General features: G+C 35.5%; 1 protein-coding gene across 1 annotated transcript in view; it reads left to right on the forward strand.

Moving 5' to 3' along the window:
* Positions 1-20,996, forward strand: part of CPNE8 (copine 8) — a 234,557-nt gene that overhangs the window by 58,804 nt on the left and 154,757 nt on the right. Inside the window, exon 5 of the mRNA XM_025930235.2 lies at positions 10,667-10,706. Coding sequence (XP_025786020.1) covers positions 10,667-10,706 — 40 coding nt within the window. The remainder of the gene's footprint in view (positions 1-10,666; positions 10,707-20,996) is intronic.

Here is a 20,996-nt window from a genome sequence, read left to right on the forward strand (position 1 = left end):
TAAAAACTGAGAACAAACTGAGGGTTGATGGGGGGTGGTAGGGAAGGGGGGTGGGTGATGGGTATTGAGTAGGGCACCTTTTGGGATGAGCACTGGGGGTTGTATGGAAACCAATTTGACAATAAATTTCATATATTGAAAAAAAAAAGATGTAGATAGGAGTACTCACTCTTCATGCTAATCTTTGAGACCAACTTAGAAATCTTTTTTATGTTAATTTTTAAAACTTTTTAAAATTTAATAAAATTTAATTTATAGTAATTTAATTTTTTATATTTTTATATGAATTTAAATTTATTTTAATTTCATTAAATTATATTTCATTTTCATATTTTTCATTAAATTAATTTCATTTTCATATTTTATTTTAATTTAAATTCATATAAAAATAAATTTAATTTCTCTCTCTCTGTCTCATTGTTTCCCCTTTGTTTTATTTCTTAAAATTTACATATAAGTGAAATCACATGGTATTTGTCTTTCTCTGGTTATTTTGCTTAGCATTATACTCTCTGGCTCCATTGATGTCATTGCAAAAGGCAAGATTTCATTCTTTTTGATGGCTGAGTAATATTCCATTGCATATATACACCACATCTTCTTTAACCATTCATCAGTTGATGGACACTAGGGCTCTTGTGCCCATCAATTAGCCAAATAGACATTTTGGCTATTGTAAATAATACTGCTATAAACGTAGGGGTGCATGTGTCCCTTTGAATTAGTATTCTTGTATTCTTTGGGTAAATACCCAGTAGTGCAATTGCTGGATCATGAGGTAGTTCTATTTTTAACTTTTCTATGCTGTTTTCCATAGTGGCTGCACCAGTTTGCATTCCCACCATCAGTGCAAGAGGGTTCCTTATTCTCCATATCCTAACCAACACCTGTTGTTTCTTGTATTGTTGATTTTAGCCATTCTGAGAGGTGTGAGGTGATAACTCATTGTAGTTTTGATTTGCATTTCCCTGATGGTGATGATGGACGTCTTTTCTTGTGTCTATTGGCCATCTATATGTCATCTTTGGAGAAATAACTGTTCATGTCTTCTCCCCATTTTTAAATTGAATTATTTGTTTTTTGGGTGTTGAATATGTTAGGTTCTTCATAGGTTTTGAATACTATCCTTTTATCAGGTATGTCATTTGCAATATCAGGTATGTCATTTCTCTCATTTCATAGGTTGCCTTTTAGTTTTGTTGGTTATTTTCTTTGCTGTGCAGAAGCTTTTTATTTTGATGTAGTTCCCATGGTTTGTTTTTGCTTTTGTTTCCCTTGCCTTAGGAGACAGACCTAGAAAGAAGTTGCTATGGCTGATGTCAAAGAAGTTACTGCCTGTGTTTTCTTCTAGGATTTTTATGGTTTCAGATTTCACATTTGGTCTTTCATCCATTTTGCATTTATTTTTGTGTGTGGTGTAAGAAAGTGGTCCAGTTTCATAGTTTTGCATGTTGCTGTCCAGTTTTCCCAGCACCGTTTGTTGAAGAGACTTTTTCCCATTGCATATTCTTGCATGAATTATTGAAGATTAATTGACCATGTAATTGTGGGTTTATTTCTGGGTTTTCTATTCTGTTCTATTGATCTGTATGTCTATTTTTGTGCCAATAATAAACTGTTTTGATTACTACTGCTTTGTAATATAACTTGAAGTCCAGAACTGTGATGTGTCCAGCTTTCCTTTTCCTTTTCAGGATTGCTTTGGCTATTCGGGGTCTTTTCTGGTTCCATACAAATTTTAGGATTCTTTGTTCTAGTTCTGTGAAAAATGCTGTTTGTATTTTGATGTGGATTGCATTAAATCTGTAGATTGCTTTGGGTAGTATGGGCATTTTAACAATATTTGTTCTTCTAATCCATGAGCATGGCATATGTTTCCATTTCTTTGTTTTGTCTTCTTTCATCAGTGTTTTATAGCTTACAGAGTACAGGTCTTTCACCTGTTTTGTTAGGTTTATTCCTAGGTATCTTATTATTTTTGGTGCGATTGTAAATGGGAATATTTCTTAATTTCTTTTTTGGCTGCCTCACTGTTGGCCTATAGAAATGCAACAGATTTCTGTACATTGATTTTGTGTCCTGCGACTTTACTGAATTCGTTTATCAGTTCTAGCAGTTTTTGGCGAAGTCTTTCAGGTTTTCTGTATATAGTATCATTACATCTGCAAATAATGAAAATTTCACTTCTTCCTTACCAATTGGGGTGCCTTTTATTTCTTTCTGTTCTCTGTTGTTGTGGCTAGGACTTCTAGTATTATATTGAATAATAGTGGTGAGAGTGGTCATCCCTGTCTTGTTCCTGACCTTAGAGGGAAAACTGAGAGATTTTCCCCATTAAGGATGGTGTTAACTGTGGATTTTTCATACATGGCCTTTATTATGTTGAGCTATGTTCCCTCTAAGCTTACTTCGTTGAGGGTTTTTTTTTTATCGATAGTTTTTTATCAATACTTTTTTATCAATACTTTTTTATCAGTACTTTGTCAAATACTTTTTCTGCGTCTTTTGAAATGATCATATGGTCTTACCCTTTCTTTTATTGATGCGATTTGTCAAATTGATCAATTTATGAATATTGAGCCACCCTTGCAACCCAGGCAAAAATCCCACTTGATCATGGCGGTTGATTTTTTTAATGTGTGGTTGGATTCAGTTTGCTAGTATTTTGTTGAGAATTTTTGCATCTGTGTTAATCAGGGATTTTGGCCTGTAGTTCTCTTTGTTGATGGTGTGATTATCTGGTTTTGATATCAGGATAATACTTGCCTCATGGAACAAATTTGGAAGTTTACTGTTTTTTGGAATAGTTTAAGAAGAGTAGGTATTAATTCTTCTTTAAAGTTTGGTGGAATTTGCCTTTGAAGCCAAGATCCTATATACTTTGTTTTGTTCTCTGAGCGCCTTGCCTATGTTTTAGCTCCAATTTTCAGAACCCATTTCTGTTTCATTTTGGTTGCTGTCTGCCAACAGGCTCCTGTCCCCATCACAAGCAGCTGCTGCCGGGTGACTGTTTCACCACTGTACCCACTTGGCCCTGGCTTCTTAAGCCCGTGTCCTACTCAGCCTTTATCACTTATATCATAACTGTGGCTATTATAGAATGTCACAAGTGGAATGAAAAGAAAGGGAATAGTGCTTTCAAAAGGATGATAGCAATCAAATGTTTGTTAGAAGACGAATGAGCAAAAATTGAGAGCTGGGCTAGTCATTTTGGAGAGGAAACGAAGGTAAAGAATGATTTGCCTGTATGGAGGCTAACGATTGCATTCTCATCTCTACTGAAGATGAGGCTGTGGAAGCCAATGGGTTTTAAAACGTGTTGAGTGCAAGAAATGTAATTCCACTGAACTCAGTGCTGGTTAGTCTTCAAATATTATGCCTGTTTTAACAGATAGCATTTCAAAAATCACTCTGACAAACTAGTGAGTCCAAGTGAGAATGTATTGTGGTAGGGAGGCACCTGATACTTATTTCATGTTTCTAAGCTTTCTTGGTATGCTTAGCATGGACAAGGAAAGGCTTAAAGGTAGGAAGAAGTTAGGACATTGCTAGAACTTACCAGACCTCTCTAGTATTTGATGATAAATGAATGACATTGTTTAACTTCACTGTATGCATTTCAGAGACTTAATAAAAGAAAACAAAACTTCAATACACTTACAGGTAGAAATATAGAAGGAAAGAATGATAAGAAGGTTTAATATATTTGTTGCTAATATCTTCCAGTTATTTATAAACTAAATGAAATAATTACAGAAGCTCATGGAGTTTGAGTTAGCATATAAGTTTTGTAGGCACAGACACAAAGAGGTTATTTTTGTTAGCACTACTACCCTTATTCACAGTGTATAATAGAACCATACGCATACATAACTAACCCACCCAACACATTTGTGAGGTGGAGTTAATCCATTTTTGTAAATGAGAAAAGCAAGGCCCAGAAAGTTTAATATGTTCAAAGGATCTGTGCTCTCCAATATTGAGTCCGATTTTGCCTGAAATAGTTTATAATTAAATGGTGCAAAACACGAATTTCTAAAATGTTATGAATATTAAAGTTAATGTCTAAATTGGGATATTTTTATTTTTGCCTTGGTTATCTAGTACTGATGAGCGTCTACGTCTATGTGGTCTGCCACACATTGAATACAATAATATGATAGAATATATTTGATCTAAGTAAACAAAGTAAGACCGTGTGGGAAATTGTTTTGTTTGATTGGAATGGGAGCATGTTGTATTATTTTATCTCAGTGTGACAAGAAGAAATAATGTGACAGAAATTAGTGTAGGTAAATTGATATGTTTTAACTTCTTCAGCTTCCTCTTTTCTTCTAAAAATCATAGCAGTTTTTATAGAAGTTGTGTAATGTTCAAAATGTGAAAGCATATTGCAAGACTGAATTAAGTATCCTTTTACCTTTTGAATGCATTTGGGTAATTTCAGCAATTTGATTCAAATACCTTTATTTCAATTGTATATTACCTCCAAATAATTCAAACAATTAGGGCCAGAGAAAGGGATACTTGGAGAAGATTACCAAGAAAAGCAACAAGAGGGGCGCCTGGGTGGCGCAGTCGGTTAAGCATCCGACTTCAGCCAGGTCACGATCTCGCGGTCCGTGAGTTCGAGCCCCGCGTCAGGCTCTGGGCTGATGGCTCAGAGCCTGGAGCCTGTTTCCGATTCTGTGTCTCCCTCTCTCTCTGCCCCTTCCCCGTTCATGCTCTGTCTCTCTCTGTCCCAAAAATAAATAAACGTTGAAAAAAAAAATTAAAAAAAAAAAAAAGAAAAGCAACAAGTATATTTTCTTGGTTCATGTAGTATTTTTCATATCACTTTAATTAATTCCTTTTGACTTACCATGTATTAGACTATTTTACATAACACCTTTCACCTGTGAGAGCAGACTTTTTTCTTTCTTTCTTCCTTTTTGTTTTTATTTTGCGATTTTTCCAGCAGATCTACCCAAAGTAATGTGGAAAACACTGTATTTCTTCTCTAGTTATGTGGATCTACTTACTCATTAGTATACATAATTGTAATCAGTTTTTAAATTTTGCCTTAGCAATGTCTTATTCCTAGGGAAAAATATTCATTGTAGCATATTTGGAAAATTAAAATAGGATAAGGTAGGAAATAATTCACCTATAATCCTGATCTGCATCTCCCAAAAAACTACAGCAATACTCCAACACATTTATGTAACATGTTCTCTTGAGGAAACAGCAATGTTGAAGATGACAGTAGCCTGAATTGGCCAACAGACAGATGTAAATGGTTTTCAGTGCTGTTTTTTATTGAATTGGTCTATTGATTTTATAAAATTCTAAAGAATAAGCATTAAAAATAGTCTGTAAAAGTGTGTCATAGAAAGAACTGCATATTATGGTAGGTTTGACAAATGGTTTTTAGGAGCCTTTTTTGTTTAACTTTCAATGATAGAAAATTGTAATGACAGAGACAGAGAGGGAGAGAGAGAATGAATATGTATTCTTGTCACAATTGGCCCCAATTCTTGTAAATTCTGGTTAATCCATAGTTGTTATTGTTATTACCATAATATGCTTGAAATGGATATTTGAGATTAAATTACCAATCACAAATTTTAAAATTCTCCTGATTTTTTGATTTGATGTGTACTTCTTCATTCAAGATCATGGTTTCTAAAAAGGAAAAAAGAAACCCCACCAAACCCCAAAACCAAAACAAACAAAAAAGAGACATGGTCTCTGTCATCATGCTATGCCTGTATCAAGATAAAGTCATAAACTTTGGCATTTATTTATTTTGTTACAGTTGTCACACTGACAATAGTATAGGTACCTCATAAATCACTTTTTTGCCACAGTTGAAAATTATTACTGGCAGAACAGCTGCACAAAAATAAGTTTGAGCAAAAGGTGTGAGTAGTCACGTCACTGCATAACGTGAGCAGAAGAACAGGAGAAATTAGATACAATATATTTCACTCTTGCTTTTCCACTTTTCAACAAGATAGTTATGAGTCTAGATTTGCCTTACCTAGCAAATTATATTCCTTCTTGATAAATCAATGGCAATAATTATGTATTGTATAATATTATTCCATTTTATTTTTGAAGGATTTCAATACTTCGGGGCAATTAAGTTTTTTATGTTTTCCCAACACCATTAATTCCAGTTTTTCCCATTGGTTAAGGACTCCCTTAACAATGTCAAGGTCTATGGGGTGCCCGGGTGGCTCAGTTGGGTAAGCTTCCGACTTCAGCTCAGGTCATGATCTCATGGTTTGGGAGTCTGGATCCTGCTTCGGATTCTGTCTCCCTCTCTGTTCCTCCCTCGCTTCCACTCTTGTCTCTGTCTCTCTCAAAAATAAATAATGTCAAGGTCTAATTTCATGAGTTTTCAGTCACTTTTGTTTATTAGAACCATTTTATTTTATTTTTTTTGGTGTGTATTTTATTTTATTTGAGTGGCGAGGGGCTGAGAGAGAGGGAGAGGGAGAGAGAGAGAGAGAGAGAGAGAATCCTAAGCAGGTTCCACGCTCAGCACAAAGCCTGAAGCAGGGCTCAGTCTCATGACCTTGAGATCATGACCTGAACCAAAATCAAGAGTTGGACACTTAACTGAATCACCCAGGTGCCCCTGGAACCATCTTATTTTGTTAATCATTATACTCTTCACTTTAAAACTTTAATCTCAAACTTCAGAACTCTTCACCTCCTCTCCCATCAGTTGGAGCTATTTTCAGCTACTTGGGGAAGAGCAGAGGGTTGAAAAAGGAAAGGGTAGATGAAGCTGGGAGGCAGAGGTGTGGGTCTCTTATCTTCTGAAGAATCTAGACCTTAAAGGGGACACATGTCACACATTCTACTTGTTCCTCAGCCCTCAGAAGGCACTTCCTAGGACTGTCAGCTGACATAGTTTTTAATGGCAGCCACAGGCTGGACTTGTAGACAGTTTCTGTAGCTCAGCAGCATCTGACTGGGGACTCAGATGCTATCTTTTTCTTCAGGCACCCCAGATTTAGGAGATCCCCTTCACTTGACTTTGGGGAATGGGATGAACCTCCCTTGCCCCCCAAGGGATAGGAAATAGCCTGTCACTTTATGAGTAAGTTGTGAAGAAGGGTCTGACCGCACCTCTGACCTAAGCATATTAGCATCTTTTGTTTTTAGCTTTGGACCTTAGCTGGAATTCCAGAAGTACAGGAAAAACTCTAGTCAACATCTGTTACCTCTAACTGAAAGGTAATCTTTAGGATCAACCCAAATCAGTTACTGCCAATTCAGTAGCAGCTTCAAGTTTGCAAAATTAACATTAGTAAATTTAGGCAGTGGGATGTACCCTTGTAGGTGTAAACTACTTAACTTCCTGCTTGCCAATATGATCTTTCTTTCTTAATAAGAGTATGGCATTCAAACACGTAAATGCGCGCACGCGCGCACGCACACACACACACACACACACACACTTTAACTATTTAGGATGTGGGGTTTATGTCTGAGGGTAAGGACCAGAGTAGTCTTGATACTTTTAGAAAAGTTAGAAGGAAAAGTCCATTAAAGGAAAACTCACGATAATTTCAAATGCATCATAATCCAACTATTATCTAAAGCCATCAGAACTATGCTGCAAATTACATATTTTCAAGAGAGTAGCATTAAAAAAAGCCTTGTTAAAGCAGGAAAGAACATCCAATGGAAAAAAGACAGTCTCTTTAACAAATGGTGCTGGGAGAACTGGACAGCAACATGCAGAAGGTTGAAACTAGACCAATTTCTCACACCATTCACAAAAATAAACTCAAAATGGATAAAGGACCTGAATGTGAGACAGGAAACCATCAAAACCTTAGAGGAGAAAGCAGGAAAAGACCTCTCTGACCTCAGCCATAGCAATCTCTTACTCGACACATCTCCAAAGGCAAGGGAATTAAAAGCAAAAATGAATTACTGGGACCTTATGAAGATAAAAAGCTTCTTCACAGCAAAGGAAACAACCAACAAAACTAAAAGGCAACCAACGGAATGGGAAAAGATATTTGCAAATGACATATCGGACAAAGGGCTAGTATCCAAAATCTATAAAGAGCTCACCAAACTCCACACCCGAAAAGCAAATAACCCAGTGAAGAAATGGGCAGAAAACATGAATAGACACTTCTCTAAAGAAGACATCCAGATGGCCAACAGGCACATGAAAAGATGTTCAGCGTCGCTCCTCATCAGGGAAATACAAATCAAAACCACACTCAGGTATCACCTCACGCCAGTCAGAGTGGCCAAAATGAACAAATCAGGAGACTATAGATGCTGGCGAGGATGTGGAGAAACGGGAACCCTCTTGCACTGTTGGTGGGAATGCAAATTGGTGCAGCCGCTCTGGAAAGCAGTGTGGAGGTTCCTCAGAAAATTAAAAATAGACCTACCCTATGACCCAGCAATAGCACTGCTAGGAATTTATCCAAGGGACACAGGAGTACTGATGCATAGGGGCACTTGTACCCCAATGTTCATAGCAGCACTCTCAACAATAGCCAAATGATGGAAAGAGCCTAAATGTCCATCAACTGATGAATGGATAAAGAAATTGTGGTTTATATACACAATGGAATACTACGTGGCAATGAGAAAAAACGAAATATGGCCTTTTGTAGCAACGTGGATGGAACTGGAGAGTGTGATGCTAAGTGAAATAAGCCATACAGAGAAAGACAGATACCATATGGTTTCACTCTTCTGTGGATCCTGAGAAACTTAACAGGAACCCATGGGGGAGGGGAAGGAAAAAAAAAGAGGTTAGAGTGGGAGAGAGCCAAAGCATAAGAGACTGTTGAGAACTGAGAACAAACTAAGGGTTGATGGGGGGTGGGAGGGAGGAGAGGGTGGGTGATGGGTACTGAGGAGGGCACCTTTTGGGATGAGCACTGGGTGTTGTATGGAAACCAATTTGACAATAAATTTCATATATAAAAAATAATAATAAATCATTGATGAATAAATAAGTGATATTCCAAAAAAAAATAAAATAAAATCTTAAATTCCAAAAAAATAAAATAAAATAAAAAAGCTTTGTTAAAGGCAATGAAAGAAGATTATACTTGAAGATACTTAAACTTTGCGATGAAAACAAACTCCTTTTCTTTTTGGTTCTTTTAGCACAACTGAACATACCATGTTGTTTCTCCCCGGTCCACAGTATACCCTTTATAGAAAACAGTTTCCAGGACTGATTCTTGGGAAGGAACCAGCACAGTTATTTTTCACCTTTGATACTGCTGTAGTTGCTAATTTCAATTTTCTCTTAAAAAGTTGTCTTGAATAAGAAAAATTTCTTGAATAAGAATTTTTTTTTTGGTGCTAACACCTGTAGGTTTTCAGTAGATGTTGGCAGTTTGCTGATTTAAAATTCTAGGTTACAGCTGTTCAGAGTTGATCGGAATGCCCTAATGTGAAGAAGAGTAATTTGTAATTCTTCTGAGGCAGGTATTTGCCTCATACAATTTGAAAGCCAATCTGTGGTAAACATTCTTAGCTGGGGAGTACGTGAACCTCTGCCCAGCATTGGTACACTCAGTGAACTCTGTTTCTTTGCCTTTTATTGAGGGAGATGCTTTGTTTCTTTGTAAAAACATTCTTGTTATGTGAGAGTGAAGGCTTTAATTAATCTTTAAAAAGGCAGTTAATTTTTGGTAGGAAGCTATGGACAAGGAACGTGAAAGGAGTATAATTTGGGAGAAACACTGGAGCCAGTGTTGAATAGGAAAAAAATATTTTCCTATTCAAGACTTCATTTATTTGAGGTTGTTTTGACTGGTAGCGACCTTTCCATTTCTACAGTTTCTTTAAAATGAGAGGTTATGGTAATAGTGATGTTTTCCCAGGATCTTTCTAAGAAATCATTTATTTCCAGTACCAACTGGTCAAAATCAGGACCTAACGTAGTACTATATGAATGTATTTATCTTTCGTAAAATATTCGGTTTCCCTAAGTCCAGTGATTGGGGAAAAGTCATGTCTCCTTACTTTAGCCAAATTTCAAAGTCAACAGTAGCATTTAAAATATTAAATAGAAGTTAAAAGGTACACAAACGACAGCCTGTTCCCAGCACCTGCTTGCTTATTGATTGATTGATTGATTGATTGATTTTAAAAGATTTTATATTTTTAAGTAATCTCTACACCCAACATGGGTCTTGAACTCACAGCCCTGAGATTAAGAGTCGCACGTCTCCCTGAGCCAGCCACATGCCCTGCACCTGCTTATTTTTAAATGGTATCCAGAGGAGAGGAATTGCAGTTGTTAGGGAGTTTTAAACAGTCAGGATACTACTGATTCACACAAAAGAGAATGGTTTTTGTGTTTTGTTTTACTTTTCAAACTTTTTTTTAATGATAGTACGAAAGAGAAGTTTATTACTTTCTTATCAAGCAGCAGAATTAATGACTGAAAATATCAGGACTTCTACTTATGTTGTGGAAATAAAAGGACCCAGAGATTGTGAATGCTACTATTGGCATATAGACTAAAGATTATAAGAAACTTCTTAATTTGCTAATTTTTCCCTACTGGTATATTTTTGGTTCATTATAATGTTACTTATTTTTTGGGAAAATACTGATATTTTTTCTGTAGCTCTCTATTTTGTGGAAATAATCTGAGTTTCATATTTTAATCTTTTAGGTATGATGTTGACTCAAAGAGCCCCAACCTGTCCAAACATGTAAGTTCACACTTTATGTTTTTAGGATGATTACGTAATATAGACCGCAAAATCATAACATATGATTGGTATTTATGTTGATGCATTAATATTAAAGGTATATTTCCATAAGTTTTCATGTAATAATTGTCATAGAAAATAAATAACATTTTTAACGGACCCTAGAATAGCACGTGAAGGAAATTCTTAAAGCAAAGGTACCTTTAGTGTGTGAAATGGATTAACCTTATTTATTTATATATTTTTAAAAGAAATTCTTTCAGTTCCCTGCAATGTTTGAAATTGATTCAGGTTGAGCAAGATGAAGCCCGTGTCATTTGGAGAGGCTTCGCTTGTGCGAGAATGAGAAGTACTTGGGTGTAGGGCAGAGTGATTTGCCATTCTTCAGTCCTTGTGGCTCATTTGTTCAACCATATTTTCTAAGTGCCTCCTCATGCTGGCACCATGTCTGTTTCAGAGGGTACAGTATGAGCAAGATGGACATACAGAGTCTGTCCTCAAGTTCACTTATAGTCTCTTTTTTTCTTTTTGGGTCCTGATCTTCCCTCCTTCTACCCATTCCTCTTTTCTCAAGAGCTCTACTCCCCAGGCCATAAATATTCCCTGGGGATGTTTTTAGGTTCAGGGGCAGCAAAGGCATCAGAGCTAGGCAGATGCAGAGGTTGAGATCTGGAGGGAGAGTTAGGTCAAACTAGCAGGAAGAGCTGAATGGGGGTGGGGGTGGGTTGAGAACAGCATTCTGAAAGTTTAACCAGGTACCAAGTGGAATCTGAATACATGGATGTAGAACTGGCAGCCGTGTCAGAGTTGAGAGGTGGGAGGCTGGCTGGAGTCATGGTCATGCCCAGAGGGTCAGGCGGGTGAGATTTTTTTTTACTTCTCCATTGTTGTAGCCTATTGACTAGAACAGATGGATATGATTTCCAATGTAGTTTGGAGAGGAGGGATGTCTTAATTCAGAGAAGAGAAGACACATGAGAGGTAATCCCAAGCTGAGAGGTTGAGAGGCTGATTTGTGGAAACTAGGAAGCTGGGTATGGTGGTAAAAATCACAATTTACTGTTCCTTTCCTTCATTGTAAAGAAGCTATGATATTTATTTTTGTCAAGAAGCAAAGAGAAGAATCATTTGATGAAGGATTCAAAGAATAGTCTTTCTGATTGACTTTTCTACAAATTGAAAGCAAATACTGTGATAAGCTCATTCCTCCCCATAAGTAATGCTCATTACCATTGCCATGCTGCCTTCTTGCTCCTCATAAGACTCGGAGCATTGTGGCTGGATATTTAAATTTTATTTGCATAGCTTTGTATTGGAAGCTTTCCAAATTCCACTGGAAGAACCAGAAAAAGAATTCCATTTTCTAGTAAAAAATTTAGTTGCAAGGAAAGAAAATGCATTATATTTTTTTCACATGTAGGTGGTTAATATTAAAGAGATTTAGAAGCATCTCATAAATGTGATGTGTAGCTTGTCCTTGTAGGAGCTACAGCCAGAAACAGGCCTGGAGGGTTGGGATTGAGACAGCAATTTTCTCGATTTCTTTTTGTCTGAGGCTACATATTCTTTGCATTATGACTCTTCTCTGAGCTTCTGTTTCTCTCTGAAAACCAAGTTTCTCTGTTTATTCATCTTTGTGCATGTAGGAAAAATGAACTCCCTAAACTCTTGAGTGGACATAGGTTTTCAAGTGCCCATTCTCCCTGAATATAATTTCTGTGTTTCTCAAACTACTTTTTAGAGGGCATGATAACTTAGCAGTTAAGGACATTCCATAGGGTTGGATATTTTGAGGGTGAGTGTGAAGGTGGTAACATGTGGTCCTTACCCAAGTGGTGGCCTTGAATTCAGGGAGAGACTAGTATATGGGATAAGAAGGTACCTCAAACATGATATAACTATATTTTCGTTAAATAATCCATACTGAGGTATGTACCATAGAAGGCATGAATGTATATATCTTTTAAAATATTTTTTTTGCAGAATAGCTTTTTATATTTTCCATAAGAAAGATTTCATGTCTTCCTCCTGACATCTTGACTCTGCTTCACTCTCATGCTATCTCCTTTACCACCTTCTTACTGCTGCAGTTCTTTTCAGAGCAGCCTGGGTTTCTCCCATCTTACTCTACGGAATTCTGGTCTTCATTTCTGCTTGAACTATTCTGACATGGGTTAGAGAAAAATATCTTGGCCTCTCTTCACTTTCTGCTTTACCTGACCTTCCCATTATTTTGGATACAATTGACTGTTCTTAACAAACTCATCTCCTCTTAATTCCACAGAAATGTCTCCCTCACTTCTTTTCTTACTTCTTTGTCTACTCATTATCTATCCTTTTTCAGTTTCTCTTCCTCCTCCTCTCCCTTATTATTGGTTTTTCCTGGTTTTGTTTTCCATGGTCATCTCATCTCACTGAATAAGCTCTCCTTGGGAAATCTCAGCCATTTCCATGCCTTACCCTGAGGACTCCCATGTGTCTATCTCTCTTTGTACCTTAGCAAAAACAAGTTTCCAACTCCTTGTTAGCTAGTCTGCAGAAGCCTAAAACTCAAATTATCAAAAATGTATGACCTCTTCCATTCCGTTGTTGGTCCTCTGCTTGTATTTTCTATCTTGAGAATTATCATCATCACGGTATACTAAGTTAGAAAACGTGGATGTATCGTTAACCTCTTTCTGTCTCACATACCACATCTTGTGAACTATAAATCCTGTTCATTATAATGAAGTATTATTTCTCTTCTGTCTTCTTTCCTTTCTTACTGTTACTTAATTCAGATTCTCATCACCTTTCTCCCAAAGTATTGCATAGCTTCCTATAGTTCCTGTGGTTCATATTACCTCACATTTTAACGTATTTGTTTACAGTAGTCTCTGTATTATATTTCTTAAATATATTAAGCAGTCAATACAAATTAGTTAATAAGTGCCTGAGCTTACAAATGGATGAAGCATGTCAGATGAGGAAGGAAATGTGTTTTGGAATTGTGATATGAATTGTTAGAAATTAGTGTCCCGAATTTCTGTTAGAAATTAACAACAAAAGCCCTTGCTATTTGAAAGCATCCAAGTACAGATTTTATAACTCATTCAACCCAAAATGAGTTCAGGAGCGATTTAGATTAGAGAAGCCAATAAACAAACTAGGTCTACTCCCTGAGGATACAGTTGTTTAAAAGTGTGATTGTCGACCTGCCAACTTTGCAAAGTGAAATAAAAACTGGAACCTTTTAGGAAAGACTGCTAAGTGCGTGGGTTTGCATGTGGAGTGCAGGCACTTACCTTTTACAAAGGGGATTTGGTAGCAAGAGAGACTCCTTGAGTTAACAATAATAAAATCTTTTTTTTTCCTATTCTCATTTCTGATAATTTTGACAGAAACCCATTTCGGGATGACTTTATTTGATTTCCAATATTCAGGGATCTTGGGTCAAATTCTTAAATTTTTGGTACTAGTAGGGAAAATAGAGATATAATATAGCATTGTACCTTAGATTCCTAATACTGCAAATGAATACAGGGTGAGTGGATACAGGATCTGTATACTTTTAACTGATTTTATTTATTTATTTATTTATATTTTTTAAAAAAAATTTTTTTTACACTTATTTATTTTTGAGAGACAGAGAGAGACAGAGCACAAGTGGGGGAGGGGCAGAGAGAGAGGGAAACACAGAATCCGAAGCAGGCTCCAGGCTCCGAGCTGTCAGCACAGAGGCCGATGCGGGGCTCGAACTCACTGCGAGATCATGACCTAAGCCGAAGTCAGATGCTCAAATGACTGAGCCACCCATGCACCCCTATTTTTTTTTAATTTAATGTTTATTTATTTTTGAGAGAGACAGAGACAGAGTGTGAGCAGGGTAGGGGCAGAGAGAGAGGGAGACACAGACTCCAGAGCTGTCAGCACAGAGCCCGACGTGGGGCTTGAACCCTCCAGCCCACGAACTGTGAGATCATGACCTGAGCTGGAGTCAGACGCTCAACCCGACTGAGCCACCTGGTTGCCCCTTAACTGATTTTATTCATGGTAGGAAAGTTTGTAGTGGAGAAACATGCACCAGAAACATTATGTGATGCAGGCACTGGAATCCAGGGGCATTTTCCTTAAGAGGTTTTATCCATTTTATGATTTTCTAGGGAAATTAGTAAAATATTAGTCCCCCAAAGTGTTAGATCCTGTGAACAAAATCTGACATTTTGAATTCCAGTTTTATTCTCTAAGTTGCTGTCGAACCCACTCATCTTAATGCCATTAGCAGAACTGCATAGCATACTTTCATTTGCATAATTTAATTGCACCAGCCAAATCATTAATGAAAAGATTAATAACAGGCCCATAATTGGTGTATCTAGGATTCTGCTTGGCACTCTAGACCAGATGACATCAAAACTGTACTTTGTGTACTAAATTTTCATACACACCAGGCAATCCAAAATGCATTTTTCCATTTGGATGATCTTGGAAGGTACCTGCTAAAATTTTGTTTTAGACATGTTAATAGCTCATTGGATTATTTTGGCCATGAAATACCAGCCTTCGGTGAAGGTGTGTATGTTCTTTAATATATTTTCTAAATACCATATATGTATAAACTTCCACATGTAGATCAGTTGTTTTGAAAATTGCATTTGAAAGATAATTGTTTGGACCATGAAGTGCATTTTCTCATAGAAAGTGGGGTAAAATTTTTCTCATCAGAAGAAAAACCAATTTAACCCATATATAACTGAACCAAATTCTAATGTATTTTCTTAAAATCAGGCAAACAATAAATATATTTAAGTGCTGTTCAAGTGCTCAGTAATGTAGCAGTATAGAAGACAAACAAGGACCCTCTATCCTAAAACAGCTTACATTTTGGAGTTGGGGAAGTGGAATGGTCAGATTTATTTAATAGAAACAAATGCAAAATGATTAAGATAACTTACTTCTTTATACACTTAAAAGAAATTGATAGTGAGAAACAGTGACTGATGAAGAATGCTAGCTAGAAGCTTAGGTTCCTCTCAACCAGGTGGAGTGATTCTGCACAAGTTCTCATCCTGGGTATACTTATGCAAAGAGAAGAAGGGAACTACTGATAATCTAGAGAAAGAGCATTCCAGGTAAAAGGAACAGCAATGCCAGGACCTTGAGTCAGGAAAATATTTGGAATGTTGATGTGACTGAAGATAGCTACCATATATGGGATTTTGTGAATGATAAGGAGAGCAGAATGAAATAGATTGAAAAGGTACACAGAATTCAGATGATGCAGAGATTTGTAGGCCATGGCTTCAAAAAAAAGTTTAATGAATTTCACCGGAAGATGATTTATACATTTAAATAACAACCGACAGCTGAAGTGGAGAATGGGGCTGGGAAGCAAGACTGAAATTAAGGAGACTGTTGGAGGAGAACATGACTGCTGGTTGACCTGTGAACTGGATCTGGTCACTCCCTTCCCTGTCCTTGAAAAGTATGTTCTGCCCACTGGCCTGTTTCATAGACATAGTCTGAGAGAGTAATGGATGTTGAGACCATCTGGACTGAATGTATGACTGAACCCCATTAAGGCCTCTGTAAAAAAGTTGTGATTCTGGCAGGCAGGTGTGGAGATCTACTCATCTTGCAGCCATCCAAGACAGCCTCATAATGTAAGTTCCCTTGCTTATTAAACCTGCCACCTACCAATCTGGAGGGACCTGCCTTTTTTCTTCAGTCTTTCCTTGCCCTCTAGGTATGGGTGCCAGTTTCAGATTTTACCCGGGGAACTCCCCTGATGGTGACCCAAAAGAGACCAACTGTAAGGCTATTGTGATTTGGCTAGATGAATAGTATTTGGTGGGTATAGCCCTTGAAGGGTTAAGAAGTGGTCAGTTTTGGAATATGTTTTGGTGATATGATTGCTGATGAATTGGATTTCAGGTGAGAATATAAGAAAATAATTTAGAATGACTCTTACGTTACTGGCGAAAAGCCACTGAATAAATGGTGTTTAGTTTATTGTGAGGGGTACATCGTGGAGGAAGAGATTGAGGTGGTGGGGTGAGATTGGAGAACTCAGTGTTCAGAATGGGTTTATGTTGTTTGAGACCCCAATAAGCATCCAACTGGAGATATTGACTAGGCCATATCTGGAGAATAGAAAGATGGTTTTGCAAACCATCAGCCTATAGAGTTGGAACTCATTAAAGTTACCTAAAAAAAAAAAAAATATATATATATATATATATATATATACACACACACACACACACATATATATATATACACATATATAAATATAAATATAAATATAAATATAAATATAAATATAAATATAAATATAAATATAAATATAAATATATATGCCTGAAAAAATATATATAAATGGAGAAGAAAATAGAATTTAAATTAGAAATTTTGGTGAACTGAAGCATTTAGAAATTTGAGGGAAGAATATTAGCCGGAATTCGCATTTTGAGAAGCTGGCCAGAACATGTTACTTTTCAATTCAAACCCTGCAGTGGCCTCCCTCTACACTCAGGAAGAATTTACGGTCCTTTGGGTGAAGGACCAGGCCCCTGGTTCTCTCTTTAATTCTTTTCCTTGCTCATTCTGTTCCAGGTCCACTGGCCATCTTGTTTTTCCTTGAATGGCCAAGTATATTCTTGTTTCAGAAACTTTGTTTTTGCTTTTCCTCCAGCCTGGAATGTTTTTATGCCAAATATTCACATGGTTCTTTTTCTTACATTATTTAAATCTCTACTAAATTGTCGCTTCCTGAGAGGCCTTTGCAATAATAACTTTCTTTTTCTATGAAACATGCTTTCAGGCCCTTACTAGATGATGAGAGCTAGCTTTTTAAGCATATTCAAGCTAAACTATTAATGACTGATGTTTTGTAAATGAATTATGTTTCCATTTGCATTTCCAGTAAGGGCTTGTAGAATCTTAGACTTTAAGAGACAATGCCTGAATTAGGTCTGATGACAGTATCTTCAGCACTCATTAAGTTGTATTAGGTGTGATTGCTTGCATGCAAAACTGGCCCTTGTTTCGAATTCAGTATTTAATAATGATTTTGAATGATAGTATTACATTATATTTAATACTATTATCTAGTATCTAATAATGCTATATTATATTTCATATTATTTAATAATAAGTAGTAGTAAGTTTTCTAGTTATTTGGCCTGTCAACTGTCTTACCATGACTACCAGCAGAGAGAATATTTAACTTACTTTCTGTAAGCTTATTACACTTCTCACTTCATTGCTAATGAGAACAAACATAAAGTGATATGCCCCCAAAAGGTAAATATTTTCCATAGGTTTATTTCTGAATCGTATAGCTTTATTTTGTAGTCTCTATATAGCATGGTTTTCAATTAGTTAAATATATATGTTGTGAATAATTTTAAAAAATTGGTTAATTTAGCTCAATGGCCATCCCTCATTGTTGAAAGCTTTATTTTCATTCAGTGGCTTACTGCTTTCATTTGGACTCTTAACAAACAAAAACTATCTTTAAAATCAACATTTGTGCTGAGATAAAAGAAATACATTCAACTTTAGAGTATAATTTTGAAACTGTATTTGTAATTTAAGCATTGATGTCTAAGTTTAGAAATTTTATTAATCTCTTGGAGGTAGATTAGCATTTTTGAATTATAGATGGATCTACCCATTAAATAGACAAATCCCTGCCTTTAAAAAGTTGTATTATTATGTTAAAATGTGACAAATTGTTTCTACTAAAATATTGAATCCAATTGTTTCATGTTGAGTTTGCCTTATTTTCAAAATAGCATATAGATGTGCTAACAACCTTAAAGAAAGTAGAAGTCATTATTGGGGAATGGAAGTACCATATTTGATTATTATAAATGATTGCCATATTAGCATAATATAACTAAGTCACACCTCAGTCTTTATAGTTGATGTGATTAGTATGAATTAAATAGAGAGGTAGTCAGCAATATTAGCAGGGAATACCAGCAATAAAATAGATAATGCCAACAATAAAATTTCACAGGTAATATAAGCTTTCCTCATTAATTTTTTCTGCAATGGTTAAAATATTGTAAAAGCAAAATATTTTGTATTACCTTATATTGCTCTTTGTGGCTTAGCATGAATATGCTTAATATGAGTTAAATGATCACAAAATGGGTACGAGCAATAAATGGAGGCAAATAGTCTATCTTATCAACAAATAGAATGATTAACTACTGAACAGTTGACTGCACCCAATTACTGTGCTGTGTTAAAACTTAGCTATCATAAATCAGTTTAATGTCTTTTCATCTAAATTATCTATTAATTAGAGATATTATATTTTCAGATGTTCCTTGATCACATCATAAAATAGGAAAGCCATTTACAGACTATCTTTATAAACTTTTAGGAGAAAGATGCCACGCTATTGAATGCTTATGAAATTGTTTATGATGATGCTGATGATCAACTACAGTTGACTGGCTTTGTGATACTGTAGAAATCAGAAATTTCACTTACCATGAAGGCCTCCTGGTTCACTATACCATTGTTTTAAAAATGTCATTCTTTTACATATGTATGTTTATATGTATACTACTTAACACGTAAGATAAGTTAGTGTATAAGGCACTTTAAGATTTTATAATGACACTTAATATGAGTATTTGAATTGGCTATGAGTGTAAAGGGGATATAAAAATATTTTATTCAGGTAATTATAGTACCTGCAGTACTGGAATCTAGTAGTCAGGGATAAGTTTTAAGTACATAGTAATATCCTTTTAACCCCAGGGAGGTAGGGAGGAGAAGAGAAGCATATATTTATTAGATGCTTACCATGTTCAAGCATGTTTTCTAAGGGCTTTGCATAAATATCTGCATATATAATCTTATTAAGTACCTTGCATATAATATCTTATTTAATCCTCCCAATAATTAATACATAGGCATTATTCATTATCTCTATTCTATAAGTTAGGATATCAAGACATAGAGTCATTAGTAAATGATTCAGCCAGAATATAAACACAAACAGTATAGACATTCATAATTCTCACTCTTAAGGAATATGTTATACTGTTTTGCTAAATAAATAAATAAATAAATAAATAAATAAATAAATAAATGTAAAAGATCTTTAATAAAGGATGTATCAGAATTTATACTGGTACCTAGCAAGCAAGCAAATAAACCAACAAAACAAGTTCATTTATTGCAAAGTAAGTTACCTTATTAATATGTGTGGAATTATTAAAGTACATAGCATTAATGTAATTTTTATGAATATAGATAAGTAGCTAGCTACAATATAATATGAAATGTAGTAGAGGAATTGATCAGTAAAAATTGGTATGAAAAAATAATGAAGTAATAAGTTTGAAGGAATTAGAATATTTTGCTCATGCATGCAATTAAAGGAGACGCTCTTCTGAATGTTAAAAAGAAAAAGAAGAGAAATACAGTTGACCCTTGAACAACATGGGGTTTAAGGGTCCCAACCTCCACAACAGTCAAAACTCTGTGTATAATTTTTGACTCCCCCAAAACTTAACTGCTAATAGCCTACTGTTGACCAGAAGCCTTACTGATAACATAATCAATTAATACCTATTTTGTATGTTATATGTATTATATACCCTAATCTTACAATCAAGTAAGCTATAGAAAAGAATATATTAAGAAAATCATAAGGAAGAGAAAATGAATTATAGTACTATACTGTATACACTGAAAAAAAAGTCCACATATAAGTGCAACCGCACAGTTTAAAATATCATGTTGTTCAAGAGTCAACTGTATATTTGTATAATAATGAGCTAGACTCTGATAGTATAGTAGTGTTTCCTTGGATTTTTGTCTGCATTGTATTAGTAATAAAACTAGATTTAAGTAGTTATAGGAGTAATCCAAAGACTCCTTCTGATGTGCTGATAACTTTTTAACTACCTATGTAACACAAAACTCATTGTTATATTGCTTTGTGTGCTATGCTTTCTGCTTTTTTCTTGTTTACTTTACTTTGCACTGCTAGATATTTCAGATTGAATACCAGCATATTGTATTCAGGGCGATATTAGGATATATTCAGGGTAATATTGGTAGAATGTATCCTATATACTAACAACATGGTATTTATATATGTTTAAATAGATTTCAAAACTAAGTTCTATCTGTGTATTATTTAGATTATAAAATAATAATTAAATTTGGCAAATATTTATTGATCTCTTGGTCATTTGAGGGAAAGCACAATAGTTAATATGGCTGAATAAATGGAAGCATTTCTCAATTGCCAGACACCGTGAACTAGATTTGGTCTAT

The sequence above is a fragment of the Puma concolor genome, chromosome B4 (assembly GCF_028749965.1).
Source record: "Puma concolor isolate L17-30 chromosome B4, mPumCon1.1.hap2, whole genome shotgun sequence".
Lineage (NCBI taxonomy): Eukaryota > Metazoa > Chordata > Mammalia > Carnivora > Felidae > Puma > Puma concolor.